This window comes from Athene noctua, chromosome 5 (assembly GCF_965140245.1).
Source record: "Athene noctua chromosome 5, bAthNoc1.hap1.1, whole genome shotgun sequence".
Taxonomy (NCBI): domain Eukaryota; kingdom Metazoa; phylum Chordata; class Aves; order Strigiformes; family Strigidae; genus Athene; species Athene noctua.
Window position 1 is genome coordinate 14,287,399 of NC_134041.1, and position 23,386 is coordinate 14,310,784.

Genomic DNA, 23,386 nt, shown 5'->3' on the forward strand with positions numbered 1-23,386 from the left:
TTACTTCTTTAGTGCCACTTTCGGTGTTTCAGATAACATCTCACTTGTGAGTCAACATTTCCCCATTCTCTTCTGAATCCGTGCATGCAGACAGGGATCTGGATGGTCCCTTACCCTCATTTGCTCCTCATGCTAAGTTTTTTCATACCAGATTGCTGGGACTAATTTTGATTTCTAATTTCTCAAGACAGAGTCCAACTTTTCATGTATTTGAGAAGCAGTCTGTTGGAAAAGCAATCCACTTCGTCTACTAAATCTGTATTAACTGGCATTTCACTACATTATCTTCACTGTTTTGCTATATGAAGTTTCTGTGCTACCCAAAGCGCTATGTACTAGCTACCTACCTCAGTAACAGGTCCTACAATCAAAATACAGATATTTATGCAACCCCACTGATGGCAGAGGAATCAGTAGAGAACCTCAGCAGATAGCAAGGAAAGATGACAAAAACTCGCATTTTAATGCTGATCCTATAGAAAAGAAAAAGCACAGCGATGCCACACTGGGACATTACTAATAAGCTGCCCTGAGACTTGGAAATGTGAAGACTAGTTTTTCTCTGAATGAGATTAGTGAGAATGTAGGTGTTACATAGACTGGACACTAGAATGAGGCATGGTGCTTTTAACTGAATTTGTTAAGGCTCTTTCTTGGTGTTCTAACTTACAAAAACTGTTAGTTAAAAAAACCCATGGTACTTATTGATATTTAATAAGAAGTGTGCTTATATATCATTAAATGATTGTACAGAATTCATTGACTCGAAGAGAGCAGGGATATTTTCCATACCTCAGGCATTACACAGTGCTGATGCTCGAAGAAAATATTTACTAGTGGAAAATTCTACTGACACAGTCAGATGATGCACTGTAGCCACTCCCCTGTGAGAGTGTGATGGCACCTGCATATACCTGACTAAATGTCTTGCCCCAAAGAAGAGGGAAAGAAAAATCAGTGATCAAAGAAAGCAGTCTTTGGTACCTATGAACATTAGTACACATATTTAACTATATGAATCTGTGCATATTGAGAGTCTTCACATTGAGCGGAACCTGGGTCATACCTTTGATCTCCATAGCAATATGTAGAGCCATGTGTGACAGGTTCCAGAATGGTGATAGATTCATCTGACATTATTGCCTGTCATTAAAAATTCAGCATCTAGCACCACAAAGATCTGTGATGCTGAGGGCACATTTTTGTTTTTTAGCAAGGAAATAGGTACTGCATTACAGCCGTCACTATGGTAACTCCTCTAGAATGGACTCACTGAAACACATTTCACCTGTGGCTAGTGGTAACAAATCAAATCAGAAAGCTGGAGGATGGATCCTCCTCCCACACCAGTGTAATAGATGATTGACTTCATTTAGCTGAGTTATCCAAGTCTAAGATTAGCATGTGTGAGAAAAGGATCTTGTTCTTATTCTTCAGGAGGAGAGGTTTAAATATTACAGATGCATGGTAACCAAATTTCTGACAGTGGTCTTCACCAAGAACTAACAGCAATTCTCTGATGTGCTTCATTTACAGGCTACAGCCAGAACAAAATAATTCACTTCACAGAGCCCTCTGCCATCTACCCTCATGTGTACTACACCCTTTTTTCTCAACGTGAAAATTCAGATAGCTTCATTTTAAAAGCAAAAATTAAGAGGAGAAAATAAGTACCTAAAATTAGAAAGACATATCTGTGCATTGCCGGAAAATGTGTCTCCTTGAATCTTTTTAAATGGTACAAAATTTCACACAGTCCATATTAGTGACTATTTCTTTGGGCACTCTGTCTATCTCTGAGGCAGTGAGCATGTGTGTCATTTATTACTGTGGTTGCTGTGGTATGTATTACATTTATTTTTATTATAGAGCAGATTAAATGTCATGCAAAAACCATGCAACAGGGGCATGGAAACAATAAGTCTACAAAAGTCTTTCAAACCACTCTCCCCCTTCAAAAAGAAGGCAAAAGTACACCTAGTACTGTGGATTTCAGATGTTTCAGAATCTCTTTTTCTATTGATTACATTGAAAAGAATCTTTACATGTACCAGTGAATAACAAAAGTGCTAAAACCATCCAAGTCCTCCTAGATAAACAGCACGTGTAAGGAAACTGTGTTTGTAGATATATTCTCCCTAGTCTGCCAGCTACACATGCCAAATCACTGAGGCCGTCATGGTCATTTGCATAGGGGAGATGCTTAAAAAATCTCTACTGAGAAAAATAACATACATGGAAAAGTAGAAATAGCAACAATTTGGCCTAGCAAGACCTGTCTTCTAATCTGGTCATCCCGCTCTGACTACATTTTTATGTGCAACTGTCATTGATAGAACTGGCCAGCCTTCAGATCCCATGCGTGGATCTGCTCATTTCAGTAAAGAATCCTGTTAGGAAGATACAAGAAAAATTTTTATACAATAAGCCTGAGTTAGTTGCTTATGGGTGCGATGAATTGTCACATCTGAATGTTTTCAGAGTTTACTGTTTCACGGGTCAATACTGTTGGGGTGAAGAGTATTTAGCATCACATTTGAATTCAGCAAGAGTTGTAGGTGTTGAGCACCAGCAGAAATTAATCCACTTCAGCAGTAATTTAGGTCCCTTCTGTTTGTTTGGTGCTGAACAATGGTATGAAATTGTTAAGCACCACTGAGACTACAGCATTTGATACAGGAGCATGTGCTTCACCAACTAATGAAAATGGAGGGTTAGAGCCCCACAAGCCCTCTGGTAATTTCATGCTGGCAGTGTAAAATGCAAAACACACAGAGACCTAAACACTCTCCAAATGGAGAGCCTGAGATTTTTTTTTTTTCACTGAACATAGGAGAATATGGAGGAACAACATGAAGCTAACCAGCTGGTTAGGAGAACTGGGTTCTCATACCAATATTTTTTTTTTTCACACATTGACCTGTATATATTCCTCTACAAAATCTTCTGAATCTTACCTTTAAACATACTGAAGCGGAACACCTTGCTGAATTGATATCCAGATTTGTCAAATTTGGGACTTAATACTCTGATAGCCATTCTGCAAGCAGAAGCCCTGAAAAAATTTGGTGAGCACATTAACACCTCAGCTTGCAACAAGTTTTTTATCTAGGGAAGGGATCCATATTTTCCTTACGTTACTTGAAGATCTGGAGCTGTGCTTCTACCCAGGGCTCTCAGGTAGGAATAGATGAAACTTGCCACTTGCATGCTAGGTTCCTTCAGCACAGCATCAGCTAGTGTCATCACTATTGGAAGACCTGGCTTGGTTTCAAGCAAAACCACTGCAGCTAACATTCGGATCCGAGGATTAATTTTGTGATTCAGGAAAATCTCAAGGGTAATAGCCTGGACCTGAGAATAATAGATACATTCAAATTTACAGGATTTTTGAACACTTTGCTAATAACCATTCATCACTGGTGAATGATCTCTTCAACACTAGTATAGTAAAAATTTGTATTATTTAATTATTACAGCAACAGTGTTCCTGGTTTCATAGTCTGAGGGCTGGAAGGGGCATTATGGTAATGTAGTCTGACTTCCTGCAGAATCAAAGCGAAGGAACTTCGCTGGATAACTTCTATATCAAGTCCATTATCGCTTTTGGAGCTATAGCAAAATATATCTGCAGCATAACCACTCCAGGTAAAAGAGATTTCATGGATCCATTACATACCTAAGAAGTGGTTTCAGTGACCACTTATCCCTACCCATAGAGGTATGCCTTATTTCTAATAATTTGATCTCCTGGGGCCCTTTCTGCTAGATAATAAAATAAAAATGAAATCCAGTTTACTACCAGAAATCTCTATGCCATCATAGGCAGCTTAAAACCAGAAGTTTATGCAATAAATGTAATTTCCACAGTACTACTTGTGACCAATGTGTTTGACCTTAGCAACTCAGTATCAGCACCAATTTTGTACTGGAACCTTTGTGGTTTCTGTGAGCTGCACTGAAGCCTTTGACCCCAATTTCAAAATGGATGTGGATGGTGCAACACCATGCTGGCAGCCCCTTCTGCACAGTCCTGTCCTGCTTGGGACAGTGCACATCCACCCTCTCTAATGAAAAACTGATCCAGAAAACTTCAACAACACCCTGATTAGTTTTATTAATATGAATATGTTGATTGTCAAATACCAATCTAAAAGTGGTGAAAAGAATGCAGTAGTTTCTTTCTAAATGCAACTACCTTTTCAAATTGAACAATAAAAAAAGACAAATCGTGTATTGAGTCTGTTTAATGCAAATATGGGCTCGTAGCTATCTGCAAGCCAGGCATTAAACTAGTTTTTGAACAATGAAAAATCCAGTCACAGTCATTAAAGTGCTTCAGATCAATTTTCCCCAAAGAAAATGCATAAAAAAATTGAACTAAACAGTGGTCTGGGTCACATGTGGAAAGCCAAGCCAAAGGGCAATCAGAGACGCAGCACTGTTTTCAAACACTAAATTGGCTTTTTTTCTTCCCCAGCAAATACCTTAACTCCTACCCTTGCTATTCTCTCCTCCTGCCCTGATTTTCCCCATCTAGCTCTTGCATTCTAGTAAATTGTTTCTTTATTCTTTTGCTTAAAAGCATATCGCAGCACACTATTGTCTGTGGATCAATATGTGCACTCAAACTGGGAGTCATATGCAAAAAATTAGTATAATGGAAAAACTGATAGAGATTAGTAAGAGAATAGTTAATGAAAGCTTTTATTTTACTTTTTGTATTAAGAATAGACTTATATAAATAAAAAAATTCAATATTGGGAAAAAATCTTGAAAATGGAAGGTTCCTTTTTAGAAGCAGATTGCTTTAAGATGCAAATGATTGTAGTGATGTCTGTGGTGGATGAGAGTATGCCTGTGTAACCATTGTATGAGATATGTAATCATTATCTTGTTCAGGGACAAAAGTCACATTTAGTAAATGTTCTGTTTATGACTTAAGCCCACACAATGTCTGTAAATTTGTAATTAGGATGCAAACCTCTAGTATCTATTTACAATAAGATCTGGTCTTGAATTACGATTAGATGTGACACTTAGTATTAAATGTCAATTCTCTGAAAACCTTGTTTTGTGGTTCTCTCACATACCAAAGTTGAAGTAGCACTAAACACATTTTGGTCAATAATTTAGCTTTCTGTCTAATGTCCTTGGAAAATAAATGTTTGCAATGGAAATACTGATTTGCCTTCAACAACAGGGTAATGAATATGTCCTTTTAATGGGATTTTTGTCGCAGTCTCAAATACTAGAGGTTAATGTCAAAAGGAATAAGACATGCCAACAAAGGAATGGTTAAGTATTTTTAAAACAAAAGCCATATTACAGCATATTTTTCAAATATATTTGAAAAAGAAGGTATGCTTTCCCATCATCAGTTAGCAGCCTTGTGTTGGGTTATCACAAATGCAAAGGAAGCAGCTTTGTCTCCTTACCATTTTTGGGTCTTTCATGCCTATGTTTTTCAGGGCCATCACAGCAGTTGCATGGACCTTGAGTGGCAAATCTGAAGCACCAGCTGCATATCCTGGCAAAAATTTCTTGATGTGCTTGATGCTGGCTGGATGTCCTACATTCCCAAGGGCTTTCAAAGCCAGGAAAATTTCTTCTGTGTTAGACTTGCTCAATGCCTCTCCTGCAAATCCATGAAGTAGCTGAAAAAAGAAAACAAATCTGTTGAGTTCAGTTCCAGCTCTTATCTATATCCCATCCCCCAGCCTATTCTGAGGTTTGACTTTGATAATTTCAGTTTGTTCAATTCGCTTATTTTAAATATTTTCAAATTCTTTTTGTCCTCATGAATAGGACATTTTATTCATAGAACAAGCATAGCCAAGAAAGCTGCAATGAAAAGCTCTCTCATCACTATACCTTACAGTTATCAAGTAAGATTTTTAAAGGAAAAAATAATGGCTAGCAGTGAGTTCCCACTGCCTTTCAGGGTGAGTTGGGAACCCTGCAATAATGCTGTTTGAATATCTCTGTCTCATGGTTGAAGACAGGTGCAAATATACAGATACAGTTAAATTCTTCAGGCCCGTAAATAAGATTCCTGAAGATATGGTCAGTGGTGGTGCCCTTAACTTCAGTTATGACAGCCACTTTTTTGTGTGGATTAATAGCTGCCAATGCAATCATCAGGTCATTTTACAGCCTTCATCATAAGCAACTAGATCACACTTATGTTCATGTGGTGAGATTAGAAGTAGTTGTCTGAAGGCTGAATATGAGAAAATAACGAAATCCTAATAGATAACTGTTTCCAGTGCTAACAAATGGCTCTAAAAAAAGAAACTGATATGTTATGGAATAATTTCAATACAGTTCCCATGCTTTAAAATATCACTTTTGAGATCCACTGATGATGCAGAAACAGTCTATTTGATAATACTAATCAAATGAATGGACATTTGAAATGCACTGAATAAGCTTATACAATCACTTGTTTGGGGAAAAAAATTTCTTTTCCTGGCACTGGGCTACTCAGCTTAAATTAGCCCAAAAGCATTGGCAGCAATCATAACACAGGAGATGTGGGCCATGTCTGTGTGCTACAGGAAAAAAATCATGGCAGGCACACAATGTATTGTGAACTCCCTGCTCTTACTGGGATGGTGAACTGACAAGTGTCTAAGACTGAAAGCACCTATTTCTCTTTTCCTCTCTATCACTGTGATAGACTGATCACTATCAGAGTGGCTGACCTCTGTAAACCGTGACATGCATCTCTACAACTAGGAAATGCTATTTACTGCCTATTTAAATTGTTTTCAGGCCCACTGATTAAAAGCAGTGCAGAACAATGAGGGCATATTACTATTATTAAAAGCTTATAGTCTATGTAGATGACTGGGCTCTGCTTCTGATTGAGAAATGGCTGGGCTACATGGCTTTGGGCAAAAACCTGAGCTTTTGTGTCACTTAGTTTATTTATAAGTGTATATAAGTACCTATATTTAAAGTATTTTAGAGCAGTGCCATGGGACTTCATTAATAATTGGCAATAAAGCACTCAGAGACACTCAGATAGAAAGTGCTACGAGTTATATGCTTCTTCCTCTCACTCTCTTTCGTGTGTTAATCTAAAGATAAAAATGCTGCATTTAACCAACTGGGGTTCCTTTCCCCAAAGGAAACACGGTAGAGAAGTGAAATACAGGTTTCTGAATAATGAAGAAAGAATTCAAGGCTTAATTTTCCTTTTAAACGATAAATAACAATGTGGTTACCTGGAGACATTCAGAGCAGGAGTCTGATGAAGAGCACTGTTTGTGGCACAATGACGCATAGCTGAGATGGCAAACCTTTCCAAGTACAGTACCTGAATGTGGGCAATGCTTTTTCATGATGAGCTGGTGAGAAAGCAGTTGTTACTACCATTAATGAAGAGAAACAATATGTTTCTGCCAAATGCAAGACAAAAGCAGGCTTTCGATATTTTTGTATCGATGGATTTATAGTTAATCAGTGGCTATTACTGTATTTGACAATGTAATCATAAAGTAATTCCAAGTAACATCTGGAAGGCAGATCCATTGCTTTTATAGTGTTTCAGATTTAAATTTGGCATAGGCTATAATCCAAAGGGAGGAAATCACCTAGTTATGGAATGGAAAAACACACGTTATTCAAGAAACATTCATCATTGCTTTATAATTGCCTCAGCTATAGGTACAAAATACATTAGATAAATTGTGAATGGACCTCAGTGCTTTGGGCAGACAGGAATATTTCGTATAAACATCGGAGCTGACAGGAGGCACCAGCCCACTGCTTCCTTCAGTGGGAAGCAGAGCATTACTGTACAGTTAACAGCCGAGCTGTCACGGCTTTTACAGAGGGCAAAACTAGTCTGAGATTTGTGGTCTCTACCTAGGGTAGGCAGAGATAAGCTCCTCATCTGAGACTAGAATTAGATGCTGCAGAAGAGAAAAAAATTGTAAAAATCATTAGACTTTCTCCTATGTGGTCTCCACATTGGCACAATTCCCTTGATTTTGATAGATCTGCACTGATTTATACCCGTCCTGCTAGGTCAATCAGGACAAATACACGGATATAACAAATACGTATTTCTTACTCCCTAGTCTTTGTAGATACTTAGTTAGAGATTTAATCTGATGTAACTATAAAGTATGTTTGGACAAAGGGAGACTAGAAACCACTGTTGGCAGCAATACCCTCTGTCCCTGAGAGGTATTTTACTCTGTCTTTCCTGCTTTATTCTGGATTCATTTCTGCCCTTTGATTTGCATTCTCCTCCCCTTAAGACAGTCAGGAAATAAACTCCTTTTAACCCCACTAGAGGATACAAACCCTTTATATTTTCAAAGCCTTTGCCATCTTGTCAAAGGAATAAATACAACAGATGCTAAAATAAGTAAGGAGTGATTTGAGAGCGTTTAGAGAATCCTACCGTTGCTTCCTCCATCACGTCCCGAGTTGGCGTGCTTGAGTGCAGAGCCACAAGTACTGTCTGAGCTGCTTCCCAGTTGGTGAGTTCTTGCCTTTCCATTTTATGCCTCAGGAACCTGAGTGCACGGTGACTAGAAACTGCAGGAATTATATCCAAAATGTAGCGCCTATAATTGGAAAGGGCCATTTTTCAGATCTGCATTCCAGATGGTGTCCAACAGAGTTCAGCAGCAGAAGAATCACCACTTGTATTGCTTATACCTGTATGCTGGCCGACTTGAGAACTGCTTCCACACCGACTCATAATTCTCCTCATTTGCTACACGGAGGAGGTGCATAAGCTTGAGGACTTTTGCTGGTGCATCGCTGGGAAGCTGTTCAGATGTGGTCTCTACTAGATCTTGCAGGCTTTCCTCTATCTGCAGATTAATTATTAGATTAAAGATTAAAATGCAGGAAGCTCACATGCACTGTTTCCCACATGCATAGATTCCAACCTCCAACAAAGACTCTATCCAGTGGCTGAACTTTACCTGACTCTCCACATCTTTTATTCTGAATAAATGGACAGGAAGCTGAAGCAATTCACTGCCAAACTGGTACTGAAGTGACCCACGATTCTGGAATTCTTTTGGTGGGACCTCTGCCATGTGCTTCTGCACATCAGTCAAGGCAAGTTTCTGCCTGGAATGGAGAAACCCAGGGAGATAACATCACAAGATGTAGGGTACAAACTAAAGAGAAAACAGCAATTCTGCCTCCCTGCATTGCAATACACCTACAGTTGTTTCGAAAGGGTTTTGTTATTGAGGGGCAAAGATATTTACAAACAGATATATTTGGACATGATGCTCAGAACTGTACTCTGAGAAGGCATGCACTTACACAGCTGGGCTCAGATCAGAGGCAGCCTTTGCCTTCCTTTGAGAATAACGTGGCTTGAGAATTTAAGGAAGAAGTGGGAGGTGAGGAGCGGTGGCCTGAAGATCACAGGAACTGTGTGTTGTGTCTTAAGGAGTAAATTAAGAATTATAGAAAAATAACTGATGGAAACTTTGTTAGAAATTGTCACTTAACTTAAAGATTTTAAGAAGTTCATAAAAGATTTTAAATGCTTGTGCCTCCTGGAAGCTTCAAAAGGAATTGAAAGTTGTTGGATGTAATACGTAATGCTACAGTCTTTTTACATGTATTATTACAATTCCCTCCCCATTTTGCCTGGCAAGCTGAATGTCCTGGGGACTGCAGAAGATAAAAGTTTCAAATTGGATTTCCCAAACAAAAAGGGCCAGATAAATTCAGGATTAGTCTTTGGAAAAGTAGTCAAGTTTTTTGTAATTTTTCAAGAGGCACCTTGAAATCATCCTTTGTTATTAAGAATAATTCCAATGAGAGATTGTCTTTGTAAACATTTGCTGTCTTTGTTACATATTCAGATAAAGGGATGCATCCTATTCCATCAATTATGTTTAAAATAGGTTATTTAGGACATTTAGGACATTATAATAAATTTAGGCATTTGTACCGAACAACTGAAAACATTCCAAAAACAATATTGCTGTAATATAGTATCTCAAAATCTCCGTAGAAAATTGGTGTGTTTATTTTGGAATCTCTGCGATGATCTTCTGTATCATTTCTATCCACTCCTTCCATATGGATTACAGAGAACTGCTGCAGAAAATAGCATATAACTGCTTTTGCAGACAAGCCACTGGAATTTGAATAGAAATCGCTACAGAATCAGCAGAGATTTTACTCTCTCAAAATTTTATACAATATTATTGAAAGGGCATTTGGGTCAGAAAGTATAACATCAGGTACACTTGAACAGATTTAACTCCTCATTCCAGAACATGATGAATCTATTACGCCTTCATCTTCATCATTTTGGGAAGAGATATATCTGCCTAGAATAGATGGGAAAATGTTATATTCTGAAGAGAAGAGCAAATCAATACTAAAGATAGGATTAAAATGGTGAAACAATAGGTGCTGCAAGAGGCTTATGATGAACAGGTCTGAAATCTCAGCTCCAAATGTTTTAAGTCCTTGATGTTAGGTGTTGGTTAGGTGTTTTGTTTTGTTTTTTGTTTTTGTTTTTGTTTTTTAACAAAGTGCATTGTGGAAATAACTTCTGAAGAACTAGGTGACATATCCACATCTTCCCACCACTTCTGAAGAATTAGGTGACATAACCACATCTTCCCATCTATCATATTTGGCCCCTTCTGTTGGACAATGCAAAAGAACCATAGAAAATGGGAAAAGTAAAGGCATGAGCCTTTCTGGGGGCTCAGTACCTGAGGAAGAACTGTAAGGAAGACAGGCTATGTGGGCTTGCAGAAGGAGAATTTAAATCAGCAAAAGTCCATTGGCTCCAGACTAATGCTCACTCACAACAACTTATAATTTGATAAAAGCTGTGCAGTTGTATCTATCTTCACCTTATTGCATAACATAGTAAAGCCACTTTCACCTTTACTGTTCTTTTGTTTGGTTGGTTTTGGTCAGCCAAACTGAACATGTTCCTCATATTAATGATGTTAATTAGTGATTTATTGACATGAACTTTCTGATGTTGCAATTTCCAAAACTGTATGTTATACCAATAGATTCCTGCAGAAGCTAATGGAGCAACGCAAGATTACATCAGTTGAAGAGCAAGATTGAGGTGTATCTTCTGTACAGCAAATTTGATGCAAAAAGCTTCCCTCTTCATTAGGGCACTCCTGTCCACAGGGTCTATCACTAAAGCAGGTGATTAAAATTTGTTTCAATAGATGATTTTGATGCAGATGAAAAACTTTTCAAACACTGAAATTTTGGGGGCTTGAGCTAAAGATGAGCCGGGGTATAATTTCTTAGGCAACCATATTCTCATTTTGCCCTAAACTTGTTTAAGAAATATGCAAAATTTGCTGTGGAAAAGCTAATACATCAAATACATTTTAAATGCTTTGTGCCCAATCTTTTTGCAATAAAACCCAATTTCCTATCACGAAAAAGTTTTGATGGGGGATTTTCAAGCAGCCCACTGTATTTAGGAAGTATATCGGAATCCAAAGTCTTATCTAGGTTTCTTGTGAACTAGTCTCCAGGGTCTCTTACTGCATTATTATTTTCCAGGGAACTCTCTTTCGGAGAGTAACTGTCTTTCAAAGTATTTTACTGCAAATATATTAGTTCACAATTTTTCAGATGGAATTACATTTGTTTTGGCTTTTATGACATAAATCAAATATCCCTGAGAAATAAAATAGTCAAACCCTGCCAAGTTTAGCTAACAAAATTGGGATAGTGATGTGCATGTTTCAGATTTACAACTAACAGTGAAGGTTGTTTTTATGAACTGTTTGGGATTTTATGTAATTAAATACGGGCAAACAATGTGCTGTGGAAGTAAAGGATTTATTTCAGTTTGAGTTTGAGTATAGAGTTTGGCCAGATTACTGAGATGCTGAGTTAGTTGCTGGATTAAAGGCATAAGTACAATACCTTGCTTCTACTATAGCATTTCCTCCTGTTATCTCATTGAAGGGTGCAAACTGGTGGATTTCCTCAACATCAGCTTGTGTAATTACAGCTTCATTACGTGTATATTTAATTTTATAATTGTAAGTAGCAGTTGTCCGGGAATTCTTGTTTCTCTTTATAATATAAAAAAGCAAAGAAACAAAGAAAATAGAAAGTCATTGAACTTCTAAAGTCTGTTACTAGAAGCTATTACATCACACACTTCAACCCACTTATTTTCCAGGGCCTTTTTGTTCACTGGCCACATGAGCGGTTTATGTGAATTCTGTGTATGCACTCCCATGGGAGAGGTCAGGCAATGCCTGGCTCTGTTACTTTTACTGCTAAGAAGTGTTAGCTTGTTTTTCCCTTTCCCAAATATGAGTAATTGGTTATTCCCTTGAGAAGGAGACACGTTTTCTGAGCAGAGCAGCAATATAAGCCACATGCTTTCTTATTTCAAAGATGGGATTATAATAAGATGCATCAGTACCTATCTTAAATAGCAGAAACTGGACATCATGACTATCATTTTTACTCAACAGAGTAGGTGTATTAACTCATGCTGACAATTAATGGTTTCCAAGCCAGCTAGTTTGAGCTAGCTGAAGTGTGCCTGCAGTACATGACAGTCTACAGCACAGACCTCTGCTGCTCGGTGGATCTGATTTTCATTCAGAAAGAAAATGTTGATAACTAGATACAACCGATCTGACTCTTCTCTCATTCTAAGTGTTACAAAGCAAGAGATAGCATGGATGCCAAATGGCTTTCTGTATAAGAATATAAAATACATAACATAATACCCCTCCCTCTAATTTACCTGCTGGCAGGTCTGGCACGGATGAGTGTATGCTGAACCCGTGACCATTTGAACTTTCTCTTCACAGCTGTTCAGGTCTTTGGATTTGGTCACATAGACTAGGCTTGCTTTCTTGTTTTCCTGAATTGCATACGTTGTGTTACAAATACCTCCAATCCCAGCCTAGCAAAAATAAGAACATTATCAGAGAAGTTCACTCTTATGCTAGGCTTCATCAGTTCCCCAAATGGACTTTCCTGTTTAATTATGTATTTTGCAAAATTTCTGATAGAAATGAATGGGTTTTTATTCATGGTACTCTCCAGAAGCAAAATCGGGATGATTGTTACTTTCACCTCTTTTTTACATGTACAGGTTTCCAGTAAGCCAAATAAGTTTCACTGAAAGGGCTAAAATTCTCGAGTTTCACTGAGACAAGATTCGGAGTCTCAGAAAAGGTGAGTAACAATTTCCAGTTAGAGCTGTCGATTATGGAGTAGATTTGAAGAATATTAATAAAAAGTGCCAAAATAATTTGATCAGTCAAAATAAAATCTCAACAGAAAAGTATTTTAAGGTTGGAGATGACATTCTGCCCTTAAAATTTGCTTTTATAGACAGCTTATAAATGCCTATGAACAGGCCTTGCAATATCAGATGATCTGTCACAATATGAAGAGCAATAATTAAAAAGAATTTCAGGATATCAGAGTTGGTTTCCTTGAGTTTGCAGTTTTAGCCCAGATCTTCAATAATATTTCAAGCATATATATTTATAAGAGCTCTTAAATTTCCTCAGTCAGTGAGGAGACTTTTGGAGAGGAAAATATTTGATTGCATTTTAGAAGGAAGGGTTATTTTCATGATTTTTTTATTGTTATTGATAGCATAGCCATTCCAGAGAGCAGCTCTGGGCTATGTCAGAACAGCAAAATGGTCATGTGGTGGTTAGGAGGCAAGACATACTCACTTCATCTTCATCTTAACGGTATTCCTGAAGACACTGTGTCTTCAGTAAGGGCTAGAAATAAAAATTGCCCAAGCTTTCTGGAAGACCTGTACTCTGCAAATATGGGTGTGGGGCTCCTCTGCAGACTGCAGGGTGTGGTAGAGGCATCTAGACTTTAAATAGGAACGTCCAGCCCACCCGGCTCAGTGGGATGAAGTAGCCCCCTGCCTAGCGGTACTTTCTAGCTGCGTGCAGGCCACAGCTAGCTTGGATACCCTTACTCTGCACCCTGCAGGGTTTGATGTAGAATTTCCCAGGTTAGTCCTTTAAAACCTCTCTGTAGCTCAAATTTTAGGACTAGTAACGCTTATCTTCCTTTACAGAGTGACTCAAGATTGTCAGGCAAAGGTGCCAATGCTCATTAATCGGTTGCTGTCTGAGAAAAGCAAATAAAACTTGGAAATGATTCTAAGAGGTGAAGTCACATATACTGCTCAGCAGTGAGAGCAGGACATATTGCTAACTGAATTAGAAAGAATGAAGATGTAAAACTAGATATGAGAAAATAGCACTGCAGAATATGCGATACCACCACCCAGGTTTTTATGTGCAACAAGCAGCATGAAAATATTAAATCATGTAGTTCTTTTTCCAGAAACAACTTTACTTACATAAACTTTTTAAAAATTCAAGTTACTCCAGTCTGCATTTTCAATAAAAATAACATGAAAGTATAATAATTTCAAGGTTTTTGCTGATCTCTGAATTGAATGTAGTCTAATCAATGTAAATATGGTTTCACAAAAACGAAACACATTGTAATTTCTGTGCTGAATAGTAATATCAGATGATTTACCTTGACTAAGATATTAAAACCTGAAAAACAGTGGAAATTCCAACAGAGCATCACTGCAACTGTCATAGCTATTACAGTAATGTCATGGCATATATACTGTTTTCCTCCTAAAAGAGGAGCTAGAAGAGATTAAAGTGTATATGATTGGTAAAAAAGTCAAATTACTGTTATTTTAGCTTTAATCTTGTGCTGTATGTTTAAGCTTGTTTTAATACAGTATTCAAATTTTACGTAGGCTTCAGCTTTCAAAAGAGTTTAGTTTCTCTTGAATCACAAGCCAGATTTTTTAAGGGTCTAATACTGCAAATGCTTTTTCTGAAATTCTTTGATCAACCAGATTAAAAATCTGCTATTCTGTGGTCCTGTTTAGCTACAGCTCCATCATAATGTCCCATAAAAACAACTTGATCGTGATTTCCCAAGCTTAGGTGTTTCTTGTTAGGGAAGTTTATGTCAAGGATGAATTTAGAAAATGCAGTAGAAGTATTTGAAGAGAAGATTTATTTATTTACAAAGCGACCACAATAGCCAAAACAAAAAGCTCACCTCCTGTAAGCTGTATGAATGCTGCATCTTCTTTATACTTAGCTCCAGCACATTCAGAATCCCTCTGTAGATGTTCAGACCATCATCTGAGACAGAATCAGGAGCCATAATGTTTCCAACATGGCCACTGCTATACTCAAACTTGATGGGATTACTAAATTGCCCGGTTAGTACCTGGGTCAGTTTCAGTGATCGAGAGAATGAGCTTGTAGGCCAGACACCATTGTACTCTGCTGCTTCGATTGAGTGTATCTAGAACAAAGGGGGAATGTAATCCCTCTTTAATTTTTTCAGATAACTTTTTTCAATGCACATAAGCAACTAGAGCTTTACTCATGTCACACTTAAATAACACAAACCCTCTTCAAAGGAAAATCTTAGAAGTTGTCATTTAACACAGATAGTATCAATGTTACATATTGTCACATATAAAAGGAAAGCGTAATGCAAATGACTGTGATATTTCCACAGTCACTGCACTCTGTTCTGTTTCACAGATAACCCATATTGCCAAAGGTTGACTTGTATGAAGAAATGAGCCAGAGAAGAGCTGCATGAAGCAGGTTGCTCCCCAAAAGTAGCAGGGAAGATCTGCAGGAAATTGCAGGAGAAAGTTAATGTTGCATAAAGCATCATTAATTCCTGTTGTGAACTCCGTCATCTCCTTCATTGGGGTCACAGAGCACAGACAGCAGTCAGAAACTAATAACAACATGGCTGCTGGGCCAGTCAGATAGTCATAATTATTTTGAGCAGTGGAGAGCAGATTACAAAAATTATCCTTCCCTACATGTTTGCTGCAGACCCTAAGGCTCAGGCACTGGCCTCAACTCTGCTCTGCACTTCACACTCCAGCCTCAACATGGGGCACATCCAGGCAAGCAGAAAGTTGTGCTAAACTATGCATAACTCCAATGATTTCTACTCCATGGGAATGGGGCATGGTTAGCTTAGTTTCTCAGAGGACTCTTCCCTTCAATATATTTTGACAATTTAGAGAGGCTTTTCTCTGACACCTCAGGCTGGAGATGTGATGCAAGACGCGGATTAATTTCTCAAAAAGCCACACAAACTAAATCCTCATACAGCAAATCACTGGAGACTGCACTTTCATATTTATTTTTGTTATTGTTGGTGGAGATCACTGCCAACCCCAGTAACTGAAGCTTACAGAGGAGGCTGTTACGCAGAAAATCCCTCATGCTGCCTCTTGGACATGCTTCTGGCATATTGCATACAGGCAGGTTTGGGACTTTCTGCAGGGTCAGGGTGAGGTAGTTTTCCCCAGCCCTTGGAGCCCAGTCAGGACGTATGCTGTCTGCTAGGTTTTCAACACAGCTGGCAATTCTTACAATGAAAAAATTGTCATCTGGGAACTGCCCAGGGAACACAGCTTTTTGCTTGGGCTGAATGCGAACAAGTAGGCTACAGATGAAAGATTAATTCCCTGAACCATCCCTCCAAACTGTCTAATTTAAATATAACAGCAGCAAAATAAACTTTTCCTGGAGCAGAAGGGAATAAATGTATTGTTACCTTTAGCTTAGAACTTGCCCCAAAATCTCATGATTTTTTTTTTTCTTTTCTCTTCTTTTTCTTGCCTGCAATGATTTCTGTATTTATCTTTGAAACAGAAACTTTTTCCTAAAGGCACAAGGGCAGGCGAAATGGTTTTGGAAGGTTTTAGGGAACAGGAGTCACATTTTGGTGAAGACTTACACTGGGACATCAAGAGTTTTGGCAGGTTTTGGCAGGAATGGGGAGGATGTGGGGTGAGGACAAGACTGCTTCTGCCTCCTCTCTGCCAGGGAAGCCTTCTACCCACCAGTGCCGATATGTTTCTCTTATTTCCTTAGAGTTTTTTTTCAAAAAATTCCAGCTATTCACAAAGGTCATGGAAAAGCAATGTTTCCCATCTATATCTATTATAATTTGAACTTACAAAAATACCTAGTAACAGAAGGCTAATTCAGGCTGGAAGGCTACAGCATTTGCAAGCATTTATCAGACAGTCACCAGTCTTTTTAATCTGCAGTTTTCAATTTGCCAAATAAAAGCTTTCAAAAAGATCATTTTTCTTTCACATATACAGAAGACTAAGTGGAGTTTGTGTAAAGCAATTGAGGGGTGCGTTTCAATACATGCATTAGAAACACGTATAGGCTTCTGTTAAAGGCAAAAGTGTTTTTCACATAATCAAAACTCTTAGTAATTACTCAGCATGCAGTAAAAATATACAATTGAGGTTGACAAAGAATGTCATTTGGGACCCTGCAGAAAAAGAAGCCACCAGATGACAATTATGCTAAATATTGAATCACATCCAGCTACTGTAGCATGTTTTATTGCCTTTCGTTTGCTGGTTATGAAATCAGTTGATTAAATAATCCTAGGTTGTACAGTTTGGAACAATTGGATTGATCCAGTAATAAATTATTGTGCATTTCAAATTACATTCCATTGTCTCCCTGACCACAAAGCAGAAGAAATCCTTCAGGCCCAAGGTTGGCTTGAGCTGAGAATTACCTGGCAAAGTGCAAATAGAATTTAGGGCACTGCATAAAAAATAATAGTGTTAGTTACATTCTCCCCGAGTAAGCACAACACATGATGAAACTTAATTACTTCCCAAAAGCTTAAAAAAGAAGTCAAGTATGAATAGAATTTTATGTTTCAAATTGAATACATTATCTTACCCTAATAAGACAAAGTTTGGGCCCAATACCACTAATTTCCACTTTACTTTTTATTCTTATTCCAGCTCGTGCAAGTCCTTTCTCTGGAAGTCCACTGAGAAGCACGCTTTCATAATCAAATGTATAAACCTTGTTTTCACTGAAATCGGGTTCTGCAAAGAAATGGTTCCCATAAAACATTATAGAGACTGTGGAGAACATATTAAAGTACCTGTATGAGAATGTATGGAACAAAAAAGATGAATTTGTTCATTTTGTATTGCACCTGAACAAAATTAGCTGTTGTAAAATTATATTAAACATTGATATACTTTTCAGATTCTATTTTGAATTTCACTCATTATAATTATATTAGCTGATAGGAAAATTACTTACGGTAATTAAGATGCTGGCTCCCTGAAAGAGAAGGAGGAAAAAAAAAAGGGTAATGAAATGACAAAGAAAAAAATCCACCCCAAAATGTTAATGTATTTTAGTATGAAAGGCTATATCTCATCTTGTACATATGGCATAACTCTTTCTAATTAACTTTACTTCTAGTTCAGCACATAGCCAAAAGCCTTTTTTCCCTAAACAACAAAAAAAAGTCAGAAAATATTTTTTTCTATAAAATGCTAAAGCAAATGCAAAGCAGTTATGTTACTTACCCACCAGGGTTAAAACCAAGGCTAATATCAACCCCCTCATGATGGGGATAAAGTAAAGGTGAACATACTGGGTTCTCGTTTATAAAGGCACATGTTATCACGTTTCTTTTGGTATGTTAGTTTGACAAATAAGCGTATTTTAGAATGTGTATTGATCAATCAAAAAATAAACATTTCTGAGGTCACGAATGCTGAAAACTTCAAAACATCTCATGATTTCAACTAACTTACTTTCTATGTGAAATATATTTTATTTTCAAAATACCTTGCTTGCTATTTTTTCCCCAATTTCTCCACATCATAGTTATCTAATAAAACAATAATTAAAATTTAAAATGAAATAAAAATAGTTCCTCAATTATAACTGAAATAATTTACCTTTTCTCCAGTGATGTCTTCAGCCTCCTGATGATTTACTCTTGCTAAGGGTCACAGTTTTGGAGACACACCTTGCTCTGTCACATTCTACTCTACTTTTAGAGGACAATTTGTGATTCATTTCATAGATTTAGGTTTGAGATACCTTAGAGCTCATAGACATGCAATGAGAAACTGTCTTTTCATGGTATCTACCATGGCTGTCTTTGCAAGCATACTTTGTTACCCACACCTGGGAAGACAAATCTTGTCAGTATTCACATTATCTTCTGCCTAATAGTCAAGGTTTATACTATGAAAATAGGAGGGAAATTAATTTGTCTGTTTATAAGAAGAATCTAATAAAAACCCAAGTTACATTTCCAGAAGGACCTCAGCGAGTTGGGAGGGTTGGGTCCTTCTCAGTAGGTTCTCATGGGGCTTTGGCTGCTGCTACTCCTGGGAAAATACACAGAGAATTTCCCACTTCTAGTAGTAACATTAAGACCAACCCTTAGCAAAACTGTCAGGAGGGAGTTTTCTCCCTAACCTCAGTTATACATATTTTTTGTAGGTGTTTAACATTTACTTAGAATTTAAGCTTGTCTTTTGGTCAAATGGTAAATTAAATATCACGTAAAAAAACCACTTGGGTACAAGGGTTATTGAGGGGGCAGGAAGGATTGCTCAGGAATGCTTATTTCCTTGAGACTGTGAAAGGTACAACATACTTGCAAGTAATGCACACAGGCAGGCAGCTAGACTCTATCCTCTGGGAAGAAAACAAGGTTTTCTCAGCTGTTGCTGTTCATCAGGGAGGAGAAGGGTGAAACCAGAGCACAGGTCCTGAGGCCTCCACTATTGGGCCTGAGAATATATTTACTGCAAGCCCCATCAAACAGTCCTTTTGCACAATTACTTCATTTACTTGGAGTGATGCTACCTGACTGAGGAATAATAAAGTTTATTATTGTGGTGCCAGTGCACCTGAGCTGGAGTCAGGGGTGCAGCCACATGGTCTCTCCACTCTGCTGCTGCTTCCCACAGCTGTGCTAGCCAGACAGGGAAAAGGCAGAAGCCAAATGCAGGCTGTCTTGTATTGGCGTCTCCATAAATCTTGTGAATTTTAATATTGCTGCTTTCTTTCATGAAGGGAAAGCAGCCAGTCAGAGAGGGACCTGGGGGTGTTGATTGACAGCTGGCTGAACAGGAGCCAGCAGTGTGCCCAGGTGGCCAAGAAGGCCAATGGCATCCTGGCTTGTGTCAGCAATAGCGTGGCCAGCAGGGACAGGGAAGGGATCTCACCCCTGTACTCGGCACTGGGGAGGCCGCACCTCGATTCCTGTGTTCAGTTTTGGGCCCCTCACTACAAAAAGGACATTGAGTGACTCGAGCGTGTCCAGAGAAGGGCAACGAAGCTGGTGCAGGGTCTGGAGCACAGGTCGTACGGGGAGCGGCTGAGGGAACTGGGGGGGTTTAGTCTGGAGAAGAGGAGGCTGAGGGGAGACCTCATCGCCCTCTACAGCTCCCTGAAAGGAGGGTGCAGAGAGCTGGGGATGAGTCTCTTTAGCTTAGTAGAAAGTCACAGAACAAGAGGGAATGGCCTCAATTTGCGCCAGGGAAGGTTTAGACTGGATCTTGGGCAGCATTTCTTTCCAGAAGGGGTTGTTAGGCTTTGGAATGGGCTGCCCAGGGAGGTGGTGGAGTCCCCATCCCTGGAGAGGTTTTAAGAGTCAGGTTGACATAGCACTGAGTGATCTGGTGTAGCTGGGAACTGTCAGTGCGAGGTTAATGGTTGGACTGGATGATCTTCAAGGTCTTTTCCAACCTAGCTGATTCTGTGATTCTGTGAAAGATACAGAATTGGATGAGCAGTCAGACCTTCTTTGAAATGAAATGTGTGTCTAGTAAAATATTTTAAGATATATAATAGACATATAAACTGTTACAAGACATTAATAATTGGGTTGTTGTTTCAGTGTGTGTTCATATGGAAAAAAAGAAGATTTTTTCCTGATGTTTTCTTCTAGGACGCTAGCTTGCGTGAGATATGGCAAGATGTTTGTGAACGCTGTGAAATTCAGCAGCATCCCTTGTCTGGCATGTATGTGCTGTCAAATGTAGTTAGAAGTGCCTTACAAACAGTCACATTTTTTGCAGCGAGAATGGAAGTAAATGCACAGCAACAGTATAATACTGTAAGTGGTAACATGCAAAACTCTCCTGCTTTGGTTTCCCTGCTTTTATAACACTGCTCATCAGTGCCAAAGCTTGACCTCTGTAGTAATATTGTGCTTAAATAGCCACACTTCCACAGGACAAAATGTAAAAGAAACTATATATATTATATACAGAACTATATAAGCAAGACTATTAATTTAAGCACATTAACAGCATATTAAAATAAGGTCTAAGGGACACATCCACATTAAAATGGAGCTACAACATTTTTCAAGTTTAATAAAAGGCTTTATAATAAAGTGTAACATGAATAGATTTGTTCTAACCGGGTAGTGAAAATATTCAATTTCTTTTTTTAATGGGGAACACTCAACCTAAGCTCACAACCAGCATGTAGACACCTGATTACTAGACAGTTAGCTAAAATAACTAAGGTTGTGCAAGCTGCTGTGTTCTCTTCATCTGTGGCATGTCCTCTCTCTTTTTAATAGGTCCTCTCTACCCAGCCTTGTTTTCTTGGGGGTGAGGAGAAAGTGATCTCAGAATTGTTGTACCCATTATTACTTTAAAGGGACAACCTAATAAATTCAGTAAATGGAGAGGAGACACAGCTAGAGTTTGAGGGTCACAGCACTGGGCTCTAATCCTTTCTCCAAAGCAGACACGTCCTTCCAGCTAGCTCTGAGGGAATAAACAGGCAATCTATCACTTTAAGGGAATGGATAAAAGGAAGAAAGGTGAGAGCCACACTTTTTATAGCCAGTATGATTTTTCTTAAACAGTCAACATGCCGTGTTAGTGAGCAAGAAAATACATGAAAAATAAATAAAATGCAGTTAAACAGGCTCTCCACAAACAACTTTCAAGTGCCTAATTTGGTTGCAGAGGAAGGAACTTTAATGTCGGCTTTATACACAACCTTTGTCTTTTCCTTGTTTTCTTCTTTTTAGCTATAAAGAATGAAGAAACAGAATTCTTTAAAAGCAACAGGAAATATCTTGAATTTTTTTTTTTTTTAAGGAAGAAAATATATGGTGTTGAGTGTTACAGAGAGCATGATGGCTGTATAAGGAGTTCAATAAGATGAGGTAGACTGGTTTGAATTTACAGGCCACTTGCACCATAAATGAAACATGAATACGGCCTAATTAACCTGATTAGAGCTATTGCTTCTACACTGCAATTGTCTTTACATAACACATTCTGCTTGAGTAACAGAGTCTTATTATCTGCTGTTGTACTGCCGCCGATAGCTCTGCGCTCTCCTTGTTCTGTATTCACATTGCTGAATTATGGTGCAGTGATGCCATTTCCATCCTGATAATATATAGCCTAACAACAAAGCAGGGATTAGCAAAACAGCTCCCAAGCAACCATACCAGGTTAAAATAGATATAATCAGTTGGCTAAGCTAAGTGATTTTTAGCCTTCAGTTTTCCTTATTTCTAAAGATGAAGAAATATTACTTTTAAAATTATAAAAAAAATAATTCACACCTATTTCATATTTATCAGTCACTCCTTGATTTTTTTTTCTCAAAATATTCAGCATTTGCTATTGCAGTAGAGCCTCCAAGATAATGTTTGATATTCTCTCCAGAGACTCTGGATGTTGTCTAATGAATAAGAATGTGTTCTGGGTTGGGCTAAATTGCCATATGCTGATTCCAGTACATTCACAAAGGGATTTTGTTACATTAGCTTGCTTTAAAAGGTGCTTTTTGTTTTTTTATGACTTCCATTCCTTTTACTAGAAAGAAACCAACAGGTCCAATTCCCTGCTGCTATCCCAGTTTGATTCTGGCACACTACCAACAGAGTGATAACTGTGGGAATTGGATACAAGGTCTGCAAAATGAAAGACGTAGAAATGCGATGTATATTTTGTCTAGCTTTTGGAGTATGCATGGTTTGAAAGATGCTGTTGGTCTAGGTTTATAATATAGCTGTAGGATTTTGTTTTGATAAATTTGATTTTCATTAATATATGCCATTAAGCCAGAGCTTTGTGCATTTCAGTGAAGTAGTCAGTGGGACTGTTCCTGACACCTAGCATGGATTTGCCTATCATTTCCAGAGAAAAGGATGAAATTAAGAAAAAAAAGAGTGTGGGATCCAACTCTGACATTCTCAATCTGCAAACAGACTGCTTTGATACAGCTTAGCTTTACTAAGATGCTCAAAGCATTTTATTTTCATTCAAATATGGAAAACACATTCTAAATCCTAACAGTCCACCGTCATTGCTATCATCATTGGCTCATCAGCCAGCATACTGATTCAGTGGCTTCAGGACTTCCCCCCCTTTTAGTATATATTCTTTCCCAAGTCATTCAGTAGGGTTAAATGTTAGACAAATTGCCATCTGAGATTTGAGTCACATCATACTTGAGGACTGGCGTTTGTTATGTAATTCTAT

General features: G+C 38.2%; 1 protein-coding gene across 1 annotated transcript in view; it reads right to left on the reverse strand.

Annotated features, from left to right (window-relative positions):
* LOC141961327 (vitellogenin-1-like) overlaps window positions 1–18,470 on the reverse strand; it is a 42,842-nt gene extending 24,372 nt beyond the window's left edge. Inside the window, exons 1-13 of the mRNA XM_074908165.1 lie at window positions 18,431–18,470; window positions 18,159–18,179; window positions 17,784–17,935; window positions 15,088–15,339; window positions 12,758–12,919; window positions 11,917–12,068; window positions 8,952–9,102; window positions 8,680–8,837; window positions 8,420–8,585; window positions 7,233–7,355; window positions 5,439–5,657; window positions 3,137–3,354; window positions 2,958–3,055 (exon numbers count right to left, since the gene is read on the reverse strand). Of these exons, the coding sequence (XP_074764266.1) occupies window positions 2,958–3,055; window positions 3,137–3,354; window positions 5,439–5,657; window positions 7,233–7,355; window positions 8,420–8,585; window positions 8,680–8,837; window positions 8,952–9,102; window positions 11,917–12,068; window positions 12,758–12,919; window positions 15,088–15,339; window positions 17,784–17,935; window positions 18,159–18,179; window positions 18,431–18,470 (1,912 nt within the window). The remainder of the gene's footprint in view (window positions 1–2,957; window positions 3,056–3,136; window positions 3,355–5,438; window positions 5,658–7,232; window positions 7,356–8,419; window positions 8,586–8,679; window positions 8,838–8,951; window positions 9,103–11,916; window positions 12,069–12,757; window positions 12,920–15,087; window positions 15,340–17,783; window positions 17,936–18,158; window positions 18,180–18,430) is intronic.
* Window positions 18,471–23,386: the final 4,916 nt, after the last annotated feature.